The sequence below is a fragment of the Haliaeetus leucocephalus genome, unplaced genomic scaffold, assembly GCF_000737465.1.
Source record: "Haliaeetus leucocephalus isolate CR32 unplaced genomic scaffold, Haliaeetus_leucocephalus-4.0 Scaffold306, whole genome shotgun sequence".
In the NCBI taxonomy this organism is placed as follows: domain Eukaryota; kingdom Metazoa; phylum Chordata; class Aves; order Accipitriformes; family Accipitridae; genus Haliaeetus; species Haliaeetus leucocephalus.
The window spans coordinates 6,006,651-6,025,351 of NW_010972742.1; the positions used below are offsets into that span (position 1 = coordinate 6,006,651).

At 46.3% G+C, this 18,701-nt stretch overlaps 1 protein-coding gene across 1 annotated transcript in view; it reads left to right on the top strand.

Moving 5' to 3' along the window:
• DNM1 (dynamin 1) overlaps positions 1-18,701 on the top strand; it is a 43,858-nt gene that overhangs the window by 12,962 nt on the left and 12,195 nt on the right. The window contains 7 exon segments of the mRNA XM_010571122.1: positions 3,431-3,517; positions 3,714-3,784; positions 4,238-4,289; positions 5,516-5,527; positions 6,797-6,910; positions 17,736-17,845; positions 18,513-18,624. Of these exon segments, the coding sequence (XP_010569424.1) occupies positions 3,431-3,517; positions 3,714-3,784; positions 4,238-4,289; positions 5,516-5,527; positions 6,797-6,910; positions 17,736-17,845; positions 18,513-18,624 (558 nt within the window).

Below are 18,701 nucleotides of genomic sequence, written 5' to 3' on the forward strand. Positions count from 1 at the left end.
GGGTGGAGAGGGAGAAGGAACATTAAAATCTCAAGGGTGTTAAATTCCAGTTTCTCTGTTGGACCACATCATTAGAGTGGCTGGATATCCACTTGCTCTGTGTATTTTAATCCATGACATGGTAGAGGACCCTGTGAGGATGTTCTGAGGTGATGCAACCCAAGATACAACGTGTAAGGAAGGTGATGGTAGCAGTGATATTGCAGGAGACTAATGGCTGTAATAAAAGTTGGGAAGGCAAGGGAGGCAGATGTTAGAGATGAGAAATAACTGCCTGAATGAAGATATGTAGTAATAGTACTGGCAAATAAAAGGAAAGTTTTACTAATGCTTAAAGTCAAATGCCTACATGTAGTGAGAAGCTTAATCTTGCCTGTATCTCCCTCTGAAAGAGTAGAAGCTAACTGCTGTAGACCACTTTAGGATAGCAGCCAGCCTGAGATGCGTTCTGATGGCATAAGGCAAAGGGCAGTAACTGCACAGGGACATTAGTTGATTTGTGATATTTATCTTGCATGTTATAGCCCTAACTGCTTGATATGGGCAAGAGCATGTGCTATTGGGGGAGGCATCTGGAAAAGGCTACTTTAGGACTGATGCTAACTGTAAGGTAATACCCAGCCCACTGGGTTGTGGACTGGTCCTGCAAAGCTTTTTGAAAGGAAGACCACTTGGGCTAACACCTCTTGAATTAGCTTAACAGTCCTGTAGCCTTGGTTTGTTGCTGTCCTGAACTACTGTGTGTTATTGTTTGTGTGCTGTCACAATTATTTCACCCCAGATGGTGAAGAAATCTTTGTACGTGCAGTTGATAAAGCTGCATAGATAGAATAATGAGACTATCAATAAAGAACATAGAAGGCGGCAAACCCATCTGTTATCTGCAGAGGTACAGCCTTCCTGTACGAAAAGAGATTTGCAGTTGACTATCTCTTGACTATTAGACAAAGTTGAGGGCTGAAGAGAAGGTAGCCATTAACAGCTGTTCCCTGACTGGCCTGATTCTGAGCCTTCTTCCAGTTGGTTAAATGGAGAGTAGCTCCAAAATCAACGGAAAGCTGGTGTAAGCATGTAAGCCCTTATGTTTAGGAGGATAATGTTCTAGCTAGTGTTTTTCCAAAAGCAGGAACCTTCTGTGCCAGACTGCACTGCAGCATTTCACAAGTGCAGGAAAGTCTTGCAAGTCAGCAGCCCTTCAGCTAAAGGTTGATCTTTCGTGTGCTGGCAAGGACTCCTGGAATCTGCAAAGAGAGGGGAACTGAGGAACACTGGGACAAATTGGTTTTCAAAGAGGGCTGTAAGCTTGTATTTTGATTAAACAGGCAAATGCAGCTAAAACAGGATTGAAAACCCACTTGAGCTGGGACATGATCCCAGGCTGATGGACTTAACCCCTTGAAGGGTCACCTGCTCTCCTGTCTTTCAGTCATGGCATTTCTGGGTGCTGTTTGTACTGCTGGTGATAACTCCTTGCCCCTCTATGCCCTATTGCATGTTCTCTGGTGGTGTGACATCCTGTGGCTTGTTTGTGTCCTCTTTCCTTGCCCACCCTTGCTTCTCCTGTGCATGCTTGGGGTTGGAAGCTCCTGCATGGGGACTGATGCTGTCAATTTATTTTTGCACATTATTGTTTCTGGATGACCTGGGTTCTGAATAAACCACAACTTGTTTTGCACTTTGTGTGCATTTGTACTAGTTGGGAGGGGGGTGGTGGTGGGAGGTTTGATGTATTTTTGTTGACTGGTTTTTGTTTGTTGGTTTTTTTTAATTTGAAGCAAAGAAGCTGAGACTTGCTTAGAGGTTTTCCAACTTCCTGTTTTTCTGTTTGATATAACTTGCCCATCTATCCTTTGCCAACACCCCCCAAAGGAAACAGGAAGCTTTGCCTGTGTGTCTCTGAAGCAACCAGCTGCCTGAACCATAAAGATCATGGAGAACACCCAGTTTGTGCTTCCAGACAAGGTGGTGGTGGGGAACACTAATTCTACTTGTTTTTTCCTGCCTCTGTAGAGTAATTAGCATTCAAAACAAACCACACATTTGAAAACAGGCAGTGTCGAAGCTAGTCCTCAATTTCAGTTCCAGGCTATTACAACTTGCTTGACTGCAAGGGTGCTGAAAGTGTTTGAGACTATTTGTAATCAGATGTTAGGAATATTGCTGCTGGTTAGTGTGGGATCTGGCTTCCAGTAGTGATGCTGCATGCTTTGAGCCAGCTCCTTCTAACATGTTATAATTGCTTCTATATACAGAAGAAAAGGCAAACCAGTTTAAGAAGCAGCTCCCATGTAAATTGGAGAGAAAAACCCAAATGCAGTACAGATCATAGGCAAATGAGATTTCTTTTTTTTTTTAATACACCCCCTTGAGGGGGTATAAAAGACTGATATTAGGAAATGCTGTTTGATATTATAGTTGAATTGGAGGTAATATTAAAAAAATATGGAGGAAATGATTTCACATGGGATAGGCAAAGTGGGGAAGGAAGGGCTAGATCCAGTGTCTGGAGGATTAATTTCATTTGACTGTGCTGGGCCTGACCTGAGAAGCATACAGTTACTGCTATTGAAATCACTAGAGGCTCATGAATCTAGGCAGGTAGGTAGGTGCTGTGTGAAACCCAGAGGGCTTTAAGGGTGCTGATTATGGAAGTTTCTCATGTATGTAGATACTCTTCTTTTGAACCACAGCTAGTAAAGTCCTTCTACTTCTCTGTCTGGGCAGGAAAGGAATCCCTCCCGAGTAATGTGGCAAAAAGTGTGGTGTAGGTGTGATGTGAATACAGACCTCAGCTATGTAATCCTGCCCCAACACAGGTGGAGAGCAGGTAGAAGCAGCTGGATGCCCAGAGCACAGTGTTTCTTGAAGACATGTGCCCTTGAGTTGGTCAGATCCGCTGTCTCTGCTTGCAGATGTTGATGGAGAGCACCAGATGCTTTCACTTCGTGCCTCAGCAAATGGGGATTGAAATCCACTTCATTTCCCAGGGATACTTCCCATAGGATTTAGAAGGTTGTAGCAACAGGCCATTCACCTACTTAGCGTACTACAGTGAGATGCTGAACATCTAGAGAAATTGTTCACTTTAATAGGAAGAACCCAACAAGCAATAAGCAGTGCGTTTACATCTGGGGTTTGTCAAAAGCCTTATGCCAGGAAGAATGGTGGGTTTAGAGCAGGCCTCTGGTGAGGCAGAAAGGTTGCTGCAAGAGTGACAAGAGCTTTTCTCTGAAGCTCAAAGCAATAAGGAATGAACTTTGCCCCCAGCAGACCTCCAGGAACTTGGAAAAAAATCTGTCTGCAAGTCCAGTGTTCTAGAACTTCCCTTCAAAATATCTGATTGCAGGGTGTATGCATGCATACATGTGGGGGGCTGCTCCCCCCTTTATACCTCCCTTTCCCATGTGCACGTGTTTTCTCTCTCCTGCAGCTTAGCCAGTACCCTCATCTGCGTGAGGAGATGGAGAGGATTGTTACTACTCACATCCGTGAAAGAGAAGGCAGGACCAAAGATCAGGTAGGGGATCAGGAGTGTGTGTAAGAGGGGAGATTGGGTGGGGTGAAAGGACAGTCTAGGCTAGAGGGGCCTGAGCCAAGGGGTGTCTGGCTGTAGAGGTCTGATCAGATGAACAATGTACAGGGCTGTCTGCCCCTGACTTAACATTGTCAATCACTAACGTCTGTCTTGCTCTCTCTGTGCCTCTGTTTGGCAGGTCATGCTTCTAATAGACATCGAGCTGGCTTACATGAACACAAACCATGAGGATTTCATTGGCTTTGCCAAGTAAGCACCCACATCCTATTGCCTCCTCTTCTCTGCATGTGTTTCCTGTGGCTCTGTCCTATAGCTGCTCCGGCAAATGGGTTGCAAAGGCCCTGGTGCAGATGCTGTGGTCCCAAAGTATGGTTCAGCTCTCTGTACTGCTTGTTTTTCAGTGGCTCTGTATTGCAAGGCCGGGGAGGAGAATAGGGATGTGTAGAAGGGGGAGTTAAGTATTAGGGTTGTGTTGCGGGGGAAGAAGCAGCTGTGGAGGGCTAGTGACCCAAGTATGGTTCAGGTGGGAGTGAGATGAGTAGACCAGGCTGAGAAAGCAGATGGAAATAGATTGGGTTATTAAGGCTTTGGAAGCCTGTGGTGAGGGGCGTGAACTCACTGTAGCAGCTATCTGATGGGAGCAGGATTTAGGTGATCAAGAAGAGCCTGAGGGGTTTTGAATGTCTCTGCTGTTGTTTGCAGTGCTCAGCAGAGGAGCAGCCAGATGAGCAAGAAGAAGGCAGCTGGCAACCAGGTAGGCCAAGTTCCATCTCCTTCACTGCTGCAAGAAGGACATGTTTGCTACCTGGAAGCTACCAGGTGGTCAAGTGCTGGGCTGGATGCAGCAGTGCTCTAAGTTTGGATTTTTGTTTTGTTTTTTTAACTCTTCAAACTCTTTTACACCTGGAGGATAGTGTTTTAGGCTCACTGCAGTCAGGAATAACTGAGCATGTAGCAGCAATGGAGGGAAAGTGTTGTAGAGGGAAATGGATGCTTCATAATCAAGATCTGGTCTTGCTTTTCTGGTAGAAATCCCAATTAATGTTGTGTAAATCCCTGTTTGTTCAACCCCTTCACTAGCTGTGCTAACTTTTCTGCTGAGGTGAGGGGTACAGAACACTAGGACTGAACTGTTACAGTATAGAATTGTCTTTTCTAGTTGTCTTTCCCATCAGTGGTATCTACTTTCTGAAAAGGGATTTCAAGAGAGTTCATGGACTCTCTTCTGGAAAACTTCACTGGAAATACTTAAACCTCTGTACAGGGAGACAAAAGGTGATTACAGCCATGGTTGCACTGGGTATGTATGAGAACACACCCATTGGAGAGGACAGCAGTGGAAGGGAAGAGTTCCCTTATTCCTTCAGGAACTGTAAGGAGTGTACACACAATTAAAAAGGGGCTAATGACACTTTCTCCCAGGCTTGCTAGGTACATGGCAAGGCTATCTAGGCTAGAAGATCTTGTAGAAACAAAGCCTTACGAGCAGCTTCATAGAGAATGGAAGCAAATGCTTTTGTTTAGTCTTTTTAAAGACATTCACTCCTGACATCCATCCTCTTTATAAAGTGTTTGACCACCTTTCCCTGCACATAAACATGCAGACTGTTTCAGTACTGTTGACAGGCAGGTAGGTCAGCAGGTTGGGTTGGCCAACCATCTGTTTCATGGTATCTCAGAACAGTTGTAGGGAACCCCATCCTCTGCAGTATACCTTACAGAAGAGCTGAGTTTGAGAGTGTAAAGGGCAAACTCTGGATCTACCTGTGAAGTGCTTTGGCTCTCCCATTAGCAGACTTTGTTTTGGGATGGGGGTTGCTCTTGTTAACACCTGGGGTAAAAGATTTGGTACCAGCTTCCAATTTATTTTATTTTTGAGCCTCTCTTCTCCTGCTCCAGCTTTCCTAGTAACAATCTCTCCTCTCTTTGCTCCTCTCCTGCTCTCTGCTCTGCTGCTGTTGCTATGGTTCCCCTTTGCAGGATGAGATCCTGGTGAGTAGAAGGCCACTCAGCAGGGTGTGCTAATGAACATTAATGTTGCATCTGGGAAGGCAAGAACAGTGCATAAACAAATTATTCCCTCTGCTGCTGAATGGGGAGAGGAGGGCAGCTGGCGCTAGACACAGGTGAAGCAGAAATGAGGTGAAAAGGTAGTATGTTGAGGAAAAATTAAGAACTGCTGGTACATCTTGTGAGTGGGTGGAGATAAAAAGCAGTAATCCAAGGATGTGTGGTTCTGTTTCACTGCCCCCTCCTGTCCACAGAGAGAATAGGACTATCTCGAGCTTAACAGTAGGCATGAGATGAAGATCCAATGCTCCTATGTTTACTTTTATAAGGTAAATTTACAATTGAAAGGATTGTGTACTTCTGTGGTAGGCTGCTCACACAGTGCAACTTGCTAATATGCAGTGCAGTCACATGGTTTTTCAATGCCAGGTCATTGTCAGCAAGCACATCCATACAACAAGGTACACACACATAATGCATGCAGATGTTTTTGGGTGTTAACAGTGCAGTAACACATATAAAAGCTGATGCATTTAAGCTGATGCATACTTGCATTTTGATTACTGCATGTGTGAGGCTCTAAACCAGCACTTGGTGAATTGGAGTTCCCTGGAGAGTAAATAGCCTGGCTTCTTTACAGACTAATCTTAAAGGAACTTGTTTTGCCCTAAATTAATATGACTACTCAAATACCTGGGTATGCTGAAGTCCAGGGTACTAATTCCAGATGCACCATTTTGTTCTGTTATACTTAGTGTCTCCTTTTTACTGAACTCAGTCCTTTCTGGGTTGCTTGCCCGTCTCTTGTTCTTGAACTGGTTCCCCCCACCCCTGAGTTGGGTGAAGCACTCCACACATGCAGTGTGCTGAAAGGTGTGCTGGTGTCCTGGTTTCCTCTAGGCATGGCCTTTCCTGGGTGTGTTGCTGTGATCTGGTGCTTGTAGGTTGTGCCAGTGTCCAAGGTGCTCTTGGTGCAGTTCTTCCTGCATCTCTTTCCTCTTGGCAGAGGGTATAATGCACAGCACTGCCAGGTTCCTTCCTGCGTCCTTTTTATACTATTCCTGGCCCTTTCGAGGCAAAGACCTTCACTGGCCAGTTGAGTGGGGGGCTCTTCTGGCAGCAGCAGAGAGCACGGTGTTCCTTGTCTTTCCATACTACTCTGTGTGTAGGGATACCCTCTGATCTTTTCTCTGTCGCCTAAGGCCAGGATTTTAGGGCCCTTGTTAACGCTCATTGCTTCTACCCCCTTAGGTCATCCGAAAGGGCTGGCTCACCATCAATAACATTGGGATCATGAAGGGTGGCTCCAAGGAGTATTGGTTTGTCCTGACAGCGGAGAACCTCTCCTGGTACAAGGATGATGAGGTGAGTAGCTCAATTCTGCGACTTGAGTCTTGGACATCTGATGAGGATAAGGCCTTCAGTTCTGTGGGTGTTACAGATGTATCTTCTGAATATTGTCTGTAGCTTGTGACACAAGCTGAAACTATCCTTGGGCTGGGTTCCCTGTGGTCTCAGCATTGCTGAGCATTTCTGAATTGATGTGAACGTGGCTTTTTTTGACGCACAAGGAGTAACATCTATGCTTGAAGCTCTGGCTCAGCAGAAAGTTGACAGACACTTGGAATGAATTTGATGTTTATTTGTCTTGCTATGGCAGCTGTGATCAAGGGTGTGATGGGTCAGTTCCAAGATTTGGACTTTCTGGTATTTGTGGGGCAGCCATGATGAGTTTCCTGAAGGAGTATGGCAGAGGTTTTCATGCATCTCTCCTGGTCACAAGAAAAAAGCTATCTCCTTTCTGGGCGTAGCAACAGGAGCTCTGGACCCGAAGCAGCAGCTCAGGTGCTGGCTCCTTCTGACTTTGAGTAAATTATTTAACCTCTTCAGGATTCAGTTGTTAAACCTGCAAAGCAGGAATGTCTTTTTTTTTTTAATGTTTCTATATTGAACATGCCAGTTAATCCATTATCTGTAAAACTGTTTGAATTGTGAATGGTTAGAGTACTGCTGATCAAAAGTACAGTTATGTGTGGAATATCACTGATAGGAACGTGGACCTACTCTGTAGAGTTGCTTGAAAGTCTTGACTATTAGGAATTCTAGCAATGTGCTATGGTGTCTTTCTGTTTCAGTGGGAAATGATATAAGTGGACAGAATTGTCCCAGCTGAAATTATCATTGTCAACAGTCTGTTGCTTCCTGTGCAAGACAAAGGTAGATAATTGTCTTTTCTGATTACTTTGAAAAGAGAAAGAATAGCTAGATGGTTTTGGTAAGGACATGATTGAAAGGGTTAGCCCCACTCAGTGTGCTGAGGGATGAAAAATGCCTGGTGTGATGTAGTCATGCATTCTGAGTTGATTGGGGTTTCTGATTGCAAATAAAGAAACTGCTCTGCCTCTTATTGTGGTTTGTGTCCCTCAGGTGTTCTGAGGCACACAATAGTGTGCCTGGGAGCTGTAGCTAGGCCTGGCTTCTTGTCTAGTTGGTATCAGTGGGCCTGTTTCATTCTCAGCAGGTGGAAATGATGACAAATATGGTGATGAATCAGCCTCTAAATATTGCTTTCTGCATGGAGACTGCTGCTGTGCTGCTATGGATGAGCAGGCAGGAATTTCCTAATTAAAGCACCAGGCATTGGAATGTCTTTTGCTAAATCAGTGTGTCTCTGCTATAAGACCCCTGCCCTTTGTATTCAGAGTTGCTTGGGGAGGCTTCACTTTCCTCTAGGTTGCATATGCAGGTTGAGTGGCTGTAAACACCAAGTAGTTTAATCAAAGCCAGCTGCTACATCTGTACTACAGAGATGATCAGAACTCCCTGTTCTTCCCCGGGGAGTGGGAGGGAGGGCTGCAGTGCGGATGTGTAAACTGTTGATAGATTCCAGTTGCCTGGGATGGGGATTGGACCTCCCTTCCCTCCAAGGAGGGCAGCCTTGGAAGTCCATAGCAGCTGGAGGTCTGCATGGACCTTCTGCATAGCAGAGGTAGAGCTGCCTAATGAAAAGACTTCCCTGCCAGCCTTGGTCCCTTAAACACATGAGATCCAGTGCTGATGAGGTCTGAGCTGCCTCCAAAAAAAGGAGCCTTTGTCTTCAACTGAGTGGGAGCAGGGGAGAAAAGGGAAGCATGTTTTTATTTGATTCCTCCCCAAGTTCAACTCCTTGATAACTGGCTGTTGTGATGGAGAAAGGAAGCAATGTCCACCTGGACTCCATAGTTGAGTCAGGCTAAGAGTTGGTGCATTTGAGGGGCAGCTTAGAAAGCCCTGAGCATGGGGATTCCTGTCCCAAACCTCAGTTCTGCATGGAGCTGGCTCCATCCCAAAGCAGTGCATGGTCCTCTGTCAGACAGGGTTATCTTTGCATGTCTGTCCCAGAGCTCTCCTCCTCCACCAATTCAGGAGAACTTGTGTTCTCTACAGCTCCTGGAAAGTTCTCATGTGTTTTTCAAAGGCTGTACACCATGATCTTTCCTCACTTAAGGTCTGGGAGGAAGGGGGAGGCTTTGTCTGCCCCACCCTGCGCTTCTGCAGGCCCTCTTGTCCCAGTTCCCCTGTGCTCTGGCAGCTTTCCAGAGGGAGGGAGGTGGGAGCTGGGTCTGTCTTGTGTGGGTGAAAGTGCTGGTGGCAGAGCTGTGGGTGATAGTAGGGGAAGGAGCGGGGTGAGAAGGTGTGCGGTGGGGTGAGGGAGAGGGCTAGGATAGCACCTCTGGAGCTGGCAGGAGTAGGGGCACAGCCTCTCCCTGCCCTGTTTTGCAAGCCAGGATCCAGAGTCTGCGGAACGAAGACATCTGGACCCCATTAGTGAAATACCAGTCTTTCCGCAGCGCTGGCTTGTTTTTCCTCTGCCTCTGAAGAAAGGAACTGAAACTTAAAATGTCTTAAAGGGCCCAGCATTACATGTTAGCAGGGATATATGGCTGTTGATGCTCTGGAGGGGCCTGAAGGAGTGTGCTGGGGAATGGGAGGGGAAGGAAAGACCGGGCCAGGCGGGGGTGGAAAGTTGGCTCCCCACTATGCCTTGCTGCCAAGAGCATGTGTGTGTGCTCCTGGGCTCTCTGTTTTTCTTCCTGTCTCCTTTCAATGAGTCAAACACTGACCCCATGGAGAGCGGCCCCACAAAAAGCTGGCCTCCCAAGACCTGGAGACCCTCCTTGAGGTACCTGCACCTCCTGAACCTTGTGGGATTATGCCGCAGACCAGCAGTGGGGTGGGAGAGGTGGGGAGGAGCCTGCTCTGGCTGCTGGCAATATAGAGCAAGATTTCCTTGCTCAGGGAGGCCACAGTGTCCCCAGGGCTGGAGCAGCAGCACAGCACCACAGCACACTGGCTAGCTGCTCAGCAAGCACCATAGTGGACACGATACAAGAATTTGATTCGATTAGTCCTTCTGCCTTGAATCCCTTATGAAATGCACAGTGCCCACTTCTGTGCAGGGCTTTCCCGCCTGCTGGAAAAGACGGTCTGTGAGCTGAGCTAGAGCTGCTGGTGATGGGGACCTTGTAGGCAAGATGCAATGAGCACTGTGCTCAGTCGGTCCTATTAGCAAAGCTTACTGCCTGCTGGAGGGGACCCTTGTGCATTCTGCTTTGCGAGGGTGACTGTTTCTGCTGGAGTGCCTGTGACTATGTGCCACCGTGTACCGGAGTGTTTGCACAGCTGGGTAGATGGATATATCTGCTGTTTCCTTTGGGAATTTGTGTGAATGTACAATACAGATGGGACCTTCTGTCCTTACTCAGGTAAATCATGTACTAGAAATTTGGGGCTTGTAAGAACAGGTGAGTACATGAGAAGACTATGGCCTTATTTGCTTGTGTGAAAGTATTCATGTGTTGCATGCGGTGTTAGTGCATTTGAGTCCTGTGTGTACAAGAGGGTTGGGTGCTGAGTTTTAGGTACTTGCAGGTGTGTGGGGGGTGCTTCATACTCTTTATGCATCATGTTGATTCCTGCTAATCAGCTGTGCTTGAGCTCTCTTCTCTGTCTTCATGCCTTCTCTTTTGCTTGAATTACAAAAGTATTCTCTCCTGTCCTGAGGAAGATGTGACCTTATTGACAGTCACTAGATAGCTGCTGCTTCTGTACCTGTCAATGCCTTGTACCCAATTCTAGTTTAAAAATATATACATTGATCAATACTGAGATTATTCCCCCACTGCACACACATGCACTCCCCCTGCCCCCCCCCCCCCCCCCCCCCCCCCCCCCCCCCCCCCCCCCCCCCCAGTCTGTGTCCTTGAGGCCCAGCTCAGCTGGTAGAAATCCTTTTGTCTTTGTTCTGATGCCCATGAGCCATCAGAAACTTGCTGTGATGGGTCTGGCTGCAGCCAGGTTTTTGCATCCAGCTTGTTTATAGACCACAGGAGTAGGTCTGCTTGGAGGTTGTTCCTCTCCTGCTTTCACACTGCTCTCAGGTGCTTTCTGGAACCTGTTCCTTCTCCTTACATCCTCTGTGGAGGTCTTTCATTCATTCACTCATCTTTTTTCACAAGTGCATGTTTTCTCATGGGTGATATCTTAGTCTTAATCAGTTCTCATTTATGCTTTCACTCACTGTTTCTCTTCTTTCTTTTCCAGACAAACATCAAAACAAACACATCTTCCAGAGCATCCAAACCTCCAACTTTCAATTCTTTGTGGGTTTTTCTTTATATTAATGACCAACATTCTTTACCATGTGAAATCCCCTTTCTCTCCAGTCACCTTTCTGTGCTTGATCCTGCTTTAGGTAGCAAAGCACAGTGCAGTTGTAACCCTGCCAGGCCTGTGTGTCTATCTCTGCATTTTATGGCAAAGTTCAGCATGTGAAACACAAGCCATCCTGAACACAGTTACCCCTGGGACAAGTGCGTGAAGCTGAAAGAAATAAGTAGGGGATGAGAGAGATGGAGGAGGTAAAAGAGGGTTATAAGTTGTTGGTGAACAGGCAGGTAAAAGTGATCATCAAGCATGGCTCCAAAGGGTTATATCCTCCCAGGCTGAGGGATGAGTGAACTTTGCATGCAGCTATCCCCGCAGCCCACCCTCTCCAAGCATGTCCCTCTGCCGTGCAGGTGTTGCCGTCCCCGTGCAGCACTGGCAGTGTGTGGTGTATCCCAGCACAGCCTAACCAATGTGCAGACTACTGTACAATCTCGTAGTCCTGAACAGGTAGTCTGAACACTGGGCAGACGGAGTGGAGCCTCTGCGATCTGCTCTCCGGCTATCAGCAGCTCATTAGTCCTTTCCCCTCCCTGCTTTTGGGATGGGATTTTGGGGGCAGAGGTGGGGTGAAGGAAAGTCCAAGTCCTGATTGAAGAAACATCCTTCTCTGGCAGCTGGGAAGAAGAAATGTTGCTCTCTGCATGTTTCCAATTTGGAGCAAGCTTCCAAGCTCCTTCCTCTTCCAGTGCTGGTATCAGGCTGGTACCTGGTTTCCACCTGGCGTATGCTGCACCTTTTTAGAAAGAGGGGAAAAAAAAAATTATCTATTACTGCTGTTTGGGGAGAAAATGCTGTGAAGCTTTGACTGTCACCCAGGTGTGCAGACCTTGTTTCATTCAACTCCTTTTCTTCCCTGTGGAGCTGTGTGGGAGGATTCCCAGGCCCCATATACCCTCGCCTCCTTCTGCCCAGTTCTGTCCTTTATACCAGCCCTTTGCCTGGGGTCCGGAGCAAAGCTCAAACAGGACCAGCCTTTGCTTCCAAGTCCTCAAAAGGGTCCTTTGACCCACCTTGGCCAGTTGCCTTTGCAGCTCACCTCCGGCTACTGCAGGAGCAATCCGCATCCCCTCTTTTTCTCCCCCCGCTATGTCTGGCATTGCTGAGCCTCCCTCCCTCCCTCTTCTGATTTTTTGCTCCCTCCCTTCTTGCTTCCCTTCTGTCCTTCTGCCTCAATTGACGTGGCAGTGGAAAGCTAACTAGACTCGAGGGAGGAGCTTGCTGGCTGCTGGGAAGGCCGGAGGTTGGCAGGAAGTGAGCCGGCTGACGGATGGGGTTGCGCGGGGGAAAGGAAGGTTCCCTACCCCGCATGGAAACTTGAGGAATGCTGTCGCTTTCTGTGGCGCTTGGCTCCCATGTAATGATTCCAGATGTTAGCCCCAGGTTGAGCGGTTTGCTCCCTCTCTCCCTGGTGCTGCAGGGATAAAGAGGGCTTTATGTATGCCACATGTCTCCCTTCCAGGATCCCCTTCTCTTGTATGCATGCTAGTGGATGGTTAAGATTTGTGGCCAAAAATACAAATGCCCGGAACTCCTGCTTTGGCTCCAGCCATGCACTGGGGAAGGGTAACCAACCTTCTCCTTTTCCCAAAGGTGTGCAACACTGCACGTGTGTTGCGCTTTACCTCATCAAAGCAAGTCAAATGCTTGGGGAGGGTTCATCCCTGTCTTGGCACAGGGCCAGGTGCAGGAAGAAATGCCTGCTTGTCCTTTGCAAAGGTTGGTGGACATTGTTGTGACCTTAGAGAGGTCATGATAGTGGAGTTTTGGGCACTGTAGCCCCTCTTAAGCTACTCAGTTTCTGCCTGTGCTTTCTCATACACCCTCTGATGGCTTCCTAGGGTTGGCCTTAGCTGCATGTTTCAATCTGCACATTATTTCAGCTGATGTAAATAAAAGTCTTTACTTGCAGGTAAAAGTGATTTGTGCAGGTGATTTGATTACCATTGCTGTGTTTACTAACACAACATTAATAGTTGTTATTAATCACATGAGTCCAGGCCTAGTGTCTACAGTGCTTTTGAACTAAATCAGCTTAAAATCTTAGGGTGTGTTGTTTAAGTTAAACCAATGCAGCTTTCTGATGTAAACAACCCATTACAGCTGCTTTGCAGCTTGGAGCAGTGATCACAGTGTCCAGTAAAACTCTGAGGGTAAAAGTTAAGCGATAGAGGTGGGCTGTGTTTTGGAAAGATGGTCTCAAGATGCATGTATGTGTAGGATGACTAGGGCTTCCTGGAAGAATCACAGCTCAGAAATTCAGCTCATCTAATGTGCATTTTCTTTGCAAAGACAAGAAGCAGAAAGTGGTTGGTAATGTCTTGTTTGGGGGGGGTTGGTTCAACTTAAAATGCTCAGCTAACTTGTTTTCAAATACTCCAGACTATTTTTCAGAGACTTCTTCCTAATAATCTTGTAGTGTGTGTGTATTCATGCAGTGTGTTTACTATCAATTATAATGTTAATGTTTTTTTCCATTTGAGTAGAGTTTTATTACTGGAGTTCCCAAAATGCTGTGCATGTGTTTAACACAAATGATTTGACTGAAACTAGTCATCTCTGGGGCAGGTTTGTTTACTTGTAGTGCTTTACATCTTACAAGAACGAAAGAAGATTAAGAGGTTTAAGCAAGATGAATTTCTCCTAACTTCACATGGCCACCAATTAAAACAATGGCAATGCTCTGTCTCCCATATCCACAGACCCTTGCGTCTGTGCAAAAGGAGGTGTTTGTCATAACAGCTACAGGGAAACCTTTAATTAGTTTATTTGTGCTCCAAATGCAAACTGAGACCTAATAATTCTGCCAATTAATTTCTTGTACTGTGAGTGCCAATTTCCAACCTTAGGGGAGCCCACACATACATCTGTCAGCTTCATCTCACATGTATCCAAGAGCAGGAAAATTTAACTTGCTGTTGAGGCAGTCTAGTTGAATGGAGGAAATGCTTTGAGTCAGGCTGGCTTGCTGCCTGCTGAATTTTGTGAACTTCTTGTAGGTTATTACCTAAGGGTAGCAACAAATAATTCAGATGATAGTGCAAACCATTGCTGTCTCTGGCCACAACCAATCTCTAGAATTTAGCCACCATAAAGAGGTGTGTAGCCCTGATAAGGATGTTGCAACATCAGGCTGCAACTGCAGTATCCTTTTTTTTTCCTCCAGCTGTTGTGCTTCACACTCCACAATTGGAATGGCTAATGGATCCTGGTCTCCTTCCTGGCCATGTGTATTTTCTTTCTTTGGTAGATGCAAAGTACAGAGCCATATGTCTGGCTGTATCTGCACTATATTGGGGGCGGGGGAGTAATCCTCTGGCATTTATCCTGCCTGTGCAAGTAGCTTGCAGTCATCTCTCTATGCAGTTCTCCATGCAAGCAGTGTGATTCCTGCTGGGAGCAGCAGCCCTGATTAGGGGTAGCTTGCCCTGTGCCTACAACATTCCCTAGCCAACGCTGAGCATCCATATTCTGTTTTGTATAGCCAGCCTGAGTGCTTCTGCCACTTCACTACCTCTCCTTGGCCTCATGGCTCTACAGATTAACTCACAGCCAACATGCACATTTTACATAACATACTCCGCTGCTGAGAGAGAGTTCTGCCTGATTTTTTTTTTTTCTTATAGATGAGGGGAGATAGCTTATGAGCAACATAAGCCTCTTGGGATCAGACTGAGGGCTTTGAATATAGTATTTCACAAACTACTTTCCCATTTCGATGTGTGCTGGCTCTTCCTTCTCTTCCCTCCCCTCCAAGTCTCGAAAGCTAGAGAGAGAAGCCCTTTTCCCCTCTTGGCCAGGATGCTATTCAGCCATAGCACATACTGCCAGATTGCTAACATATGGGCAGAGTGCTCAGCCAAAGTTTTGGGAGGCTCAGCCCTTGGCAGCTCTTTCCACACTTTCCTGTCTCTACATTCAGGAAATGAAGTCAGAGTGTTGATATAAAACAGGCTGGGTTGAAAACTGAGAAGCTGGAAAGACCGAAGTGGGGGAGTGGGAGGGGGGAGGTGTGGGGAGATGGAGAGGTGCAGGGGCTCATTGCAGTGTGCATTGCCCTGCAGCATGTGTGGGTTGGGGGTTTCTTGCCTTGTGCCGGTGTCTTCCATTTGATTGCTCTTGCTACCTCAGAGTCAGAGGACTGATAATTTCATGCTGGCAGATAGATACATGCGTCTTTCCTCTGGCATATAGAAGGATCAGCATGCAGAGATAGTGTTGTCTTGATCATGCGGCAGCATTTATGCAAGAGCTTGGAAGGGGTGAAAGTTGAAACTCTGGCAAAGAGCATCTATTTCCATATCTGGGACATGGGATTCCCTTACCTTTTGACTTTTTTTTCCTGAAGAATGACTCCATTGCTAAATTTCTATGGAATGATGTGGTTCTAATGCAGCATGATTTTTCTGAGACAGCTTTAACATCAGTTATTTTTTTTACTACCCCAGGGACTCTGTGGGGTGGATTCAGGGAGTTCTAGTTAAGTGAGACTGGTGGGGATGGCCTGTCTTGCTTAGGGACTTAGCAGTTAATGTACTTCACTTTTAGGTCACTAGTTCAACCTAAACCAGCATAATAATAACCCAAAGTAATAGAAAGCTGGAAGCTGTTTGCAGCTTACAGAACCTGAAGTGGTCTGTGTGGCTCTGAGACTAGTACCTGGCTGACAGGTGTCCCATCACAAAAATGCTTGCCCACCTCTAATCTAGATTGATCAACAATACTAAACAATCCAGGGAAATGTGCTTGAAAGCAATCCTGCTTTCATAGCCTGGCATCTTTGAGAGAGAATGGAGAATTTGGCAGCTACCCAAGTGATCTGTTTTCTAGGTGCTGGCTTCTGGGATATTCTTGTTGCGTAAGTTTTGTAATGGACTGGTATAGTTTGATCTTTGGGGTACATCTGAACCATGTACTGTCTGGTATCCTTAGCAAACTCAAGTCAATTTAACTGAAACTTAAGAGGATGTTAGGCTGGACTTGCCATCCTCTGGGTGTTTGAGCTCAGCAGCTTTGTCATCCTTATCTGCTGCTCTGCCCTGCCCCTCCTTTCTAGCTAGCTCTTCAGGATCTCTGCTCACTGACTATCTTTGTTTTCCATTCTTGTTTCCCCTGAGAGCAATCGTGTTGTTTCCAGCCAAGAAAGGTCTACAAACACATGACATGCTCACAAGCGGACAGTCACACATGCACGCTTGCACACAAAAATATACTCTATTTCAGTCTTGGATAGCTGCAATTCTGCCTTTTGGAGACCAGTGTGATGGCTCCCTCTCTTGTTATGTTGAGGTATAATACCCAGCTGGAACAGGATGTTCCAAATGGGGACCTTAAACCAAACTCACTTCTGTTAATCTGCTGTAGATCCAGACTTGAAGCTAAGCAGGGAGAATGATTTCTGACTTTCTGAATGTAAATGTAAAAATTAAGCTCAAGTTTGTTAAAAAATGATACCTAGGGTCAAAAATGTTGAGGATGGTTTTTGGATGTCTTGTTCTGTATTTAGCTGGAGATGTCTCATAAGAACCAGACTGGAGGGTTGTGGGTGCAGTTACTCTGAAAAACAGGTCCCTTAAAGCTCTCTGAATCTGGTTGCTGGAATTTCAGACTCTGGTTTTTAACATCAGGTAGTAAACTGCCTATATTACTTGAGCTTCTAATCATTTGGAGTGTGAGACTTTCATTAATGAGCATAGTTACTTGATTTTTTTTTCCAATACAGGAGGCCTTCAGGTAATGTTGCAGTAACCTGTATTATTGTAGCCAGACCTGCTCTTTGATCTTCTGATGCATATTTATTATTGCTTGCTTAATACTTTAAAAGGGTTCACAGTAACCAATAGAGTGTAGGACAGTGGTAGGATGAAGTGAGGAAGTCAGCTTTTCTGAAGAGGTGAATTTAAGCTGATATAGTCCGTAACTTCTGTGTCAAGCCACCTTCTCTCTCTATCACATGCCTGGCTTTTCTTGAATCTGGATATAGGCTTGTAGTGATTAAAAGTAAAACACCGAGGTGGTGACAGTGAGGCTATGAGGGCTGCTGTGCCCCTCTCTGACCAGCAGCAGTGTTTCACTCCATTAATGCTGGCCTGAGAACAGAGGTATGAGGAGCCTTTCCCAGGCAGACCTGCTCTGGGTGTCAAGTGGCTGGTGAGGGTCTTGGTGCTGACTGACCCCTTGCTGGCAAGAGTGAAGACCTTGATGTTGATCACAGCCTGGGGAATGGGGATGGTGCCATGCTGCTGCCTGCTCCTGGAGGAGTTAATGGGGCAGGGTTGTTGGGCTACATGACAAAAGCAGTCAGCAAGGACAAACTCCTCTTTCTAGAGGTCCCCTTTTCTCACAGACTTAAGGGACCAGAGGACCTGCGTTGAGAATGCCTCTCGTGACGTAGGGTCTGTATTGCTGACTGACTTCCATGCTGGCAGAGTAGTGCCACGCTGCTTTGGAGCAGTGAGTGACTTGTTACTGATCCCCTTTCCAGGAGAAGGAGAAGAAGTATATGTTACCAGTGGATAACCTGAAACTGCGAGATGTTGAGAAGGGGTTCATGTCCAGCAAGCACATCTTTGCTCTCTTCAACACTGAACAGAGGTATGCTCACATCTCAACATGCCAAGCTGTTGAAGCTAGGGACAAGCTTTATGTAATATTGGATAGGAGGGCATAGAGATGAGTGTGTTAGTTTAGCTGTCCAGGAAAGATGCGCATATCCTTTAAGGATAGTAATTTTTGGAGGAGATGGGGGACTTTTTAGAAGTCTGGCTTCATTCTTTCTGATCTTCCAGATGTGTACCATTTTCTTTCTTCACCAGTGCATGGTCTACAGTGTGACCTTAGTCTTCACCTATTTGGTGTGGTTACCTTGGCCTGGCTGTGGCTGGAGTATATACTTACAATCGGTGTTCTTAGTGAGTGAATAGGGAAAGCTATAGGAGATTGCTGGATTTCTCCAGCCAATCTGGGTCCCCTGTGAGCAGAACTGAAAAGGGAATCTCTTTCAGGCCCTGTTGAAATTAGGGCTTTTAGGGCAGGGCTAGAGGCTTGGGGAGAGCAGGACACAACTGATTTGGGGGCAGACTTGCTCATGAGAAATTCATTTCTTTTCCCTCAGCAGGCATGTCATGAGGGTACTAGCAAGGGACTAAGTGTATCTGCCTCAAAATGATAGGAAGGTTCCCTGCTCATTGTCATCTTTGTCAAATATGGGCAAATGTCGGTTTTGCAATAGGGAAGAATAAAATGTTTGTCTTCCTTTCAGGAATGTTTACAAGGACTACCGGCAGCTGGAGCTGGCCTGTGAGACCCAGGAGGAGGTGGATAGCTGGAAGGCTTCCTTCCTTCGTGCAGGAGTCTACCCAGAGCGTGTTGGGGTAAGTTACAGCCATAATAATGGGATAAGAAGGAACACAGCATGTATCTTAAGAAGGATAGCTGTATCCTCTTATGT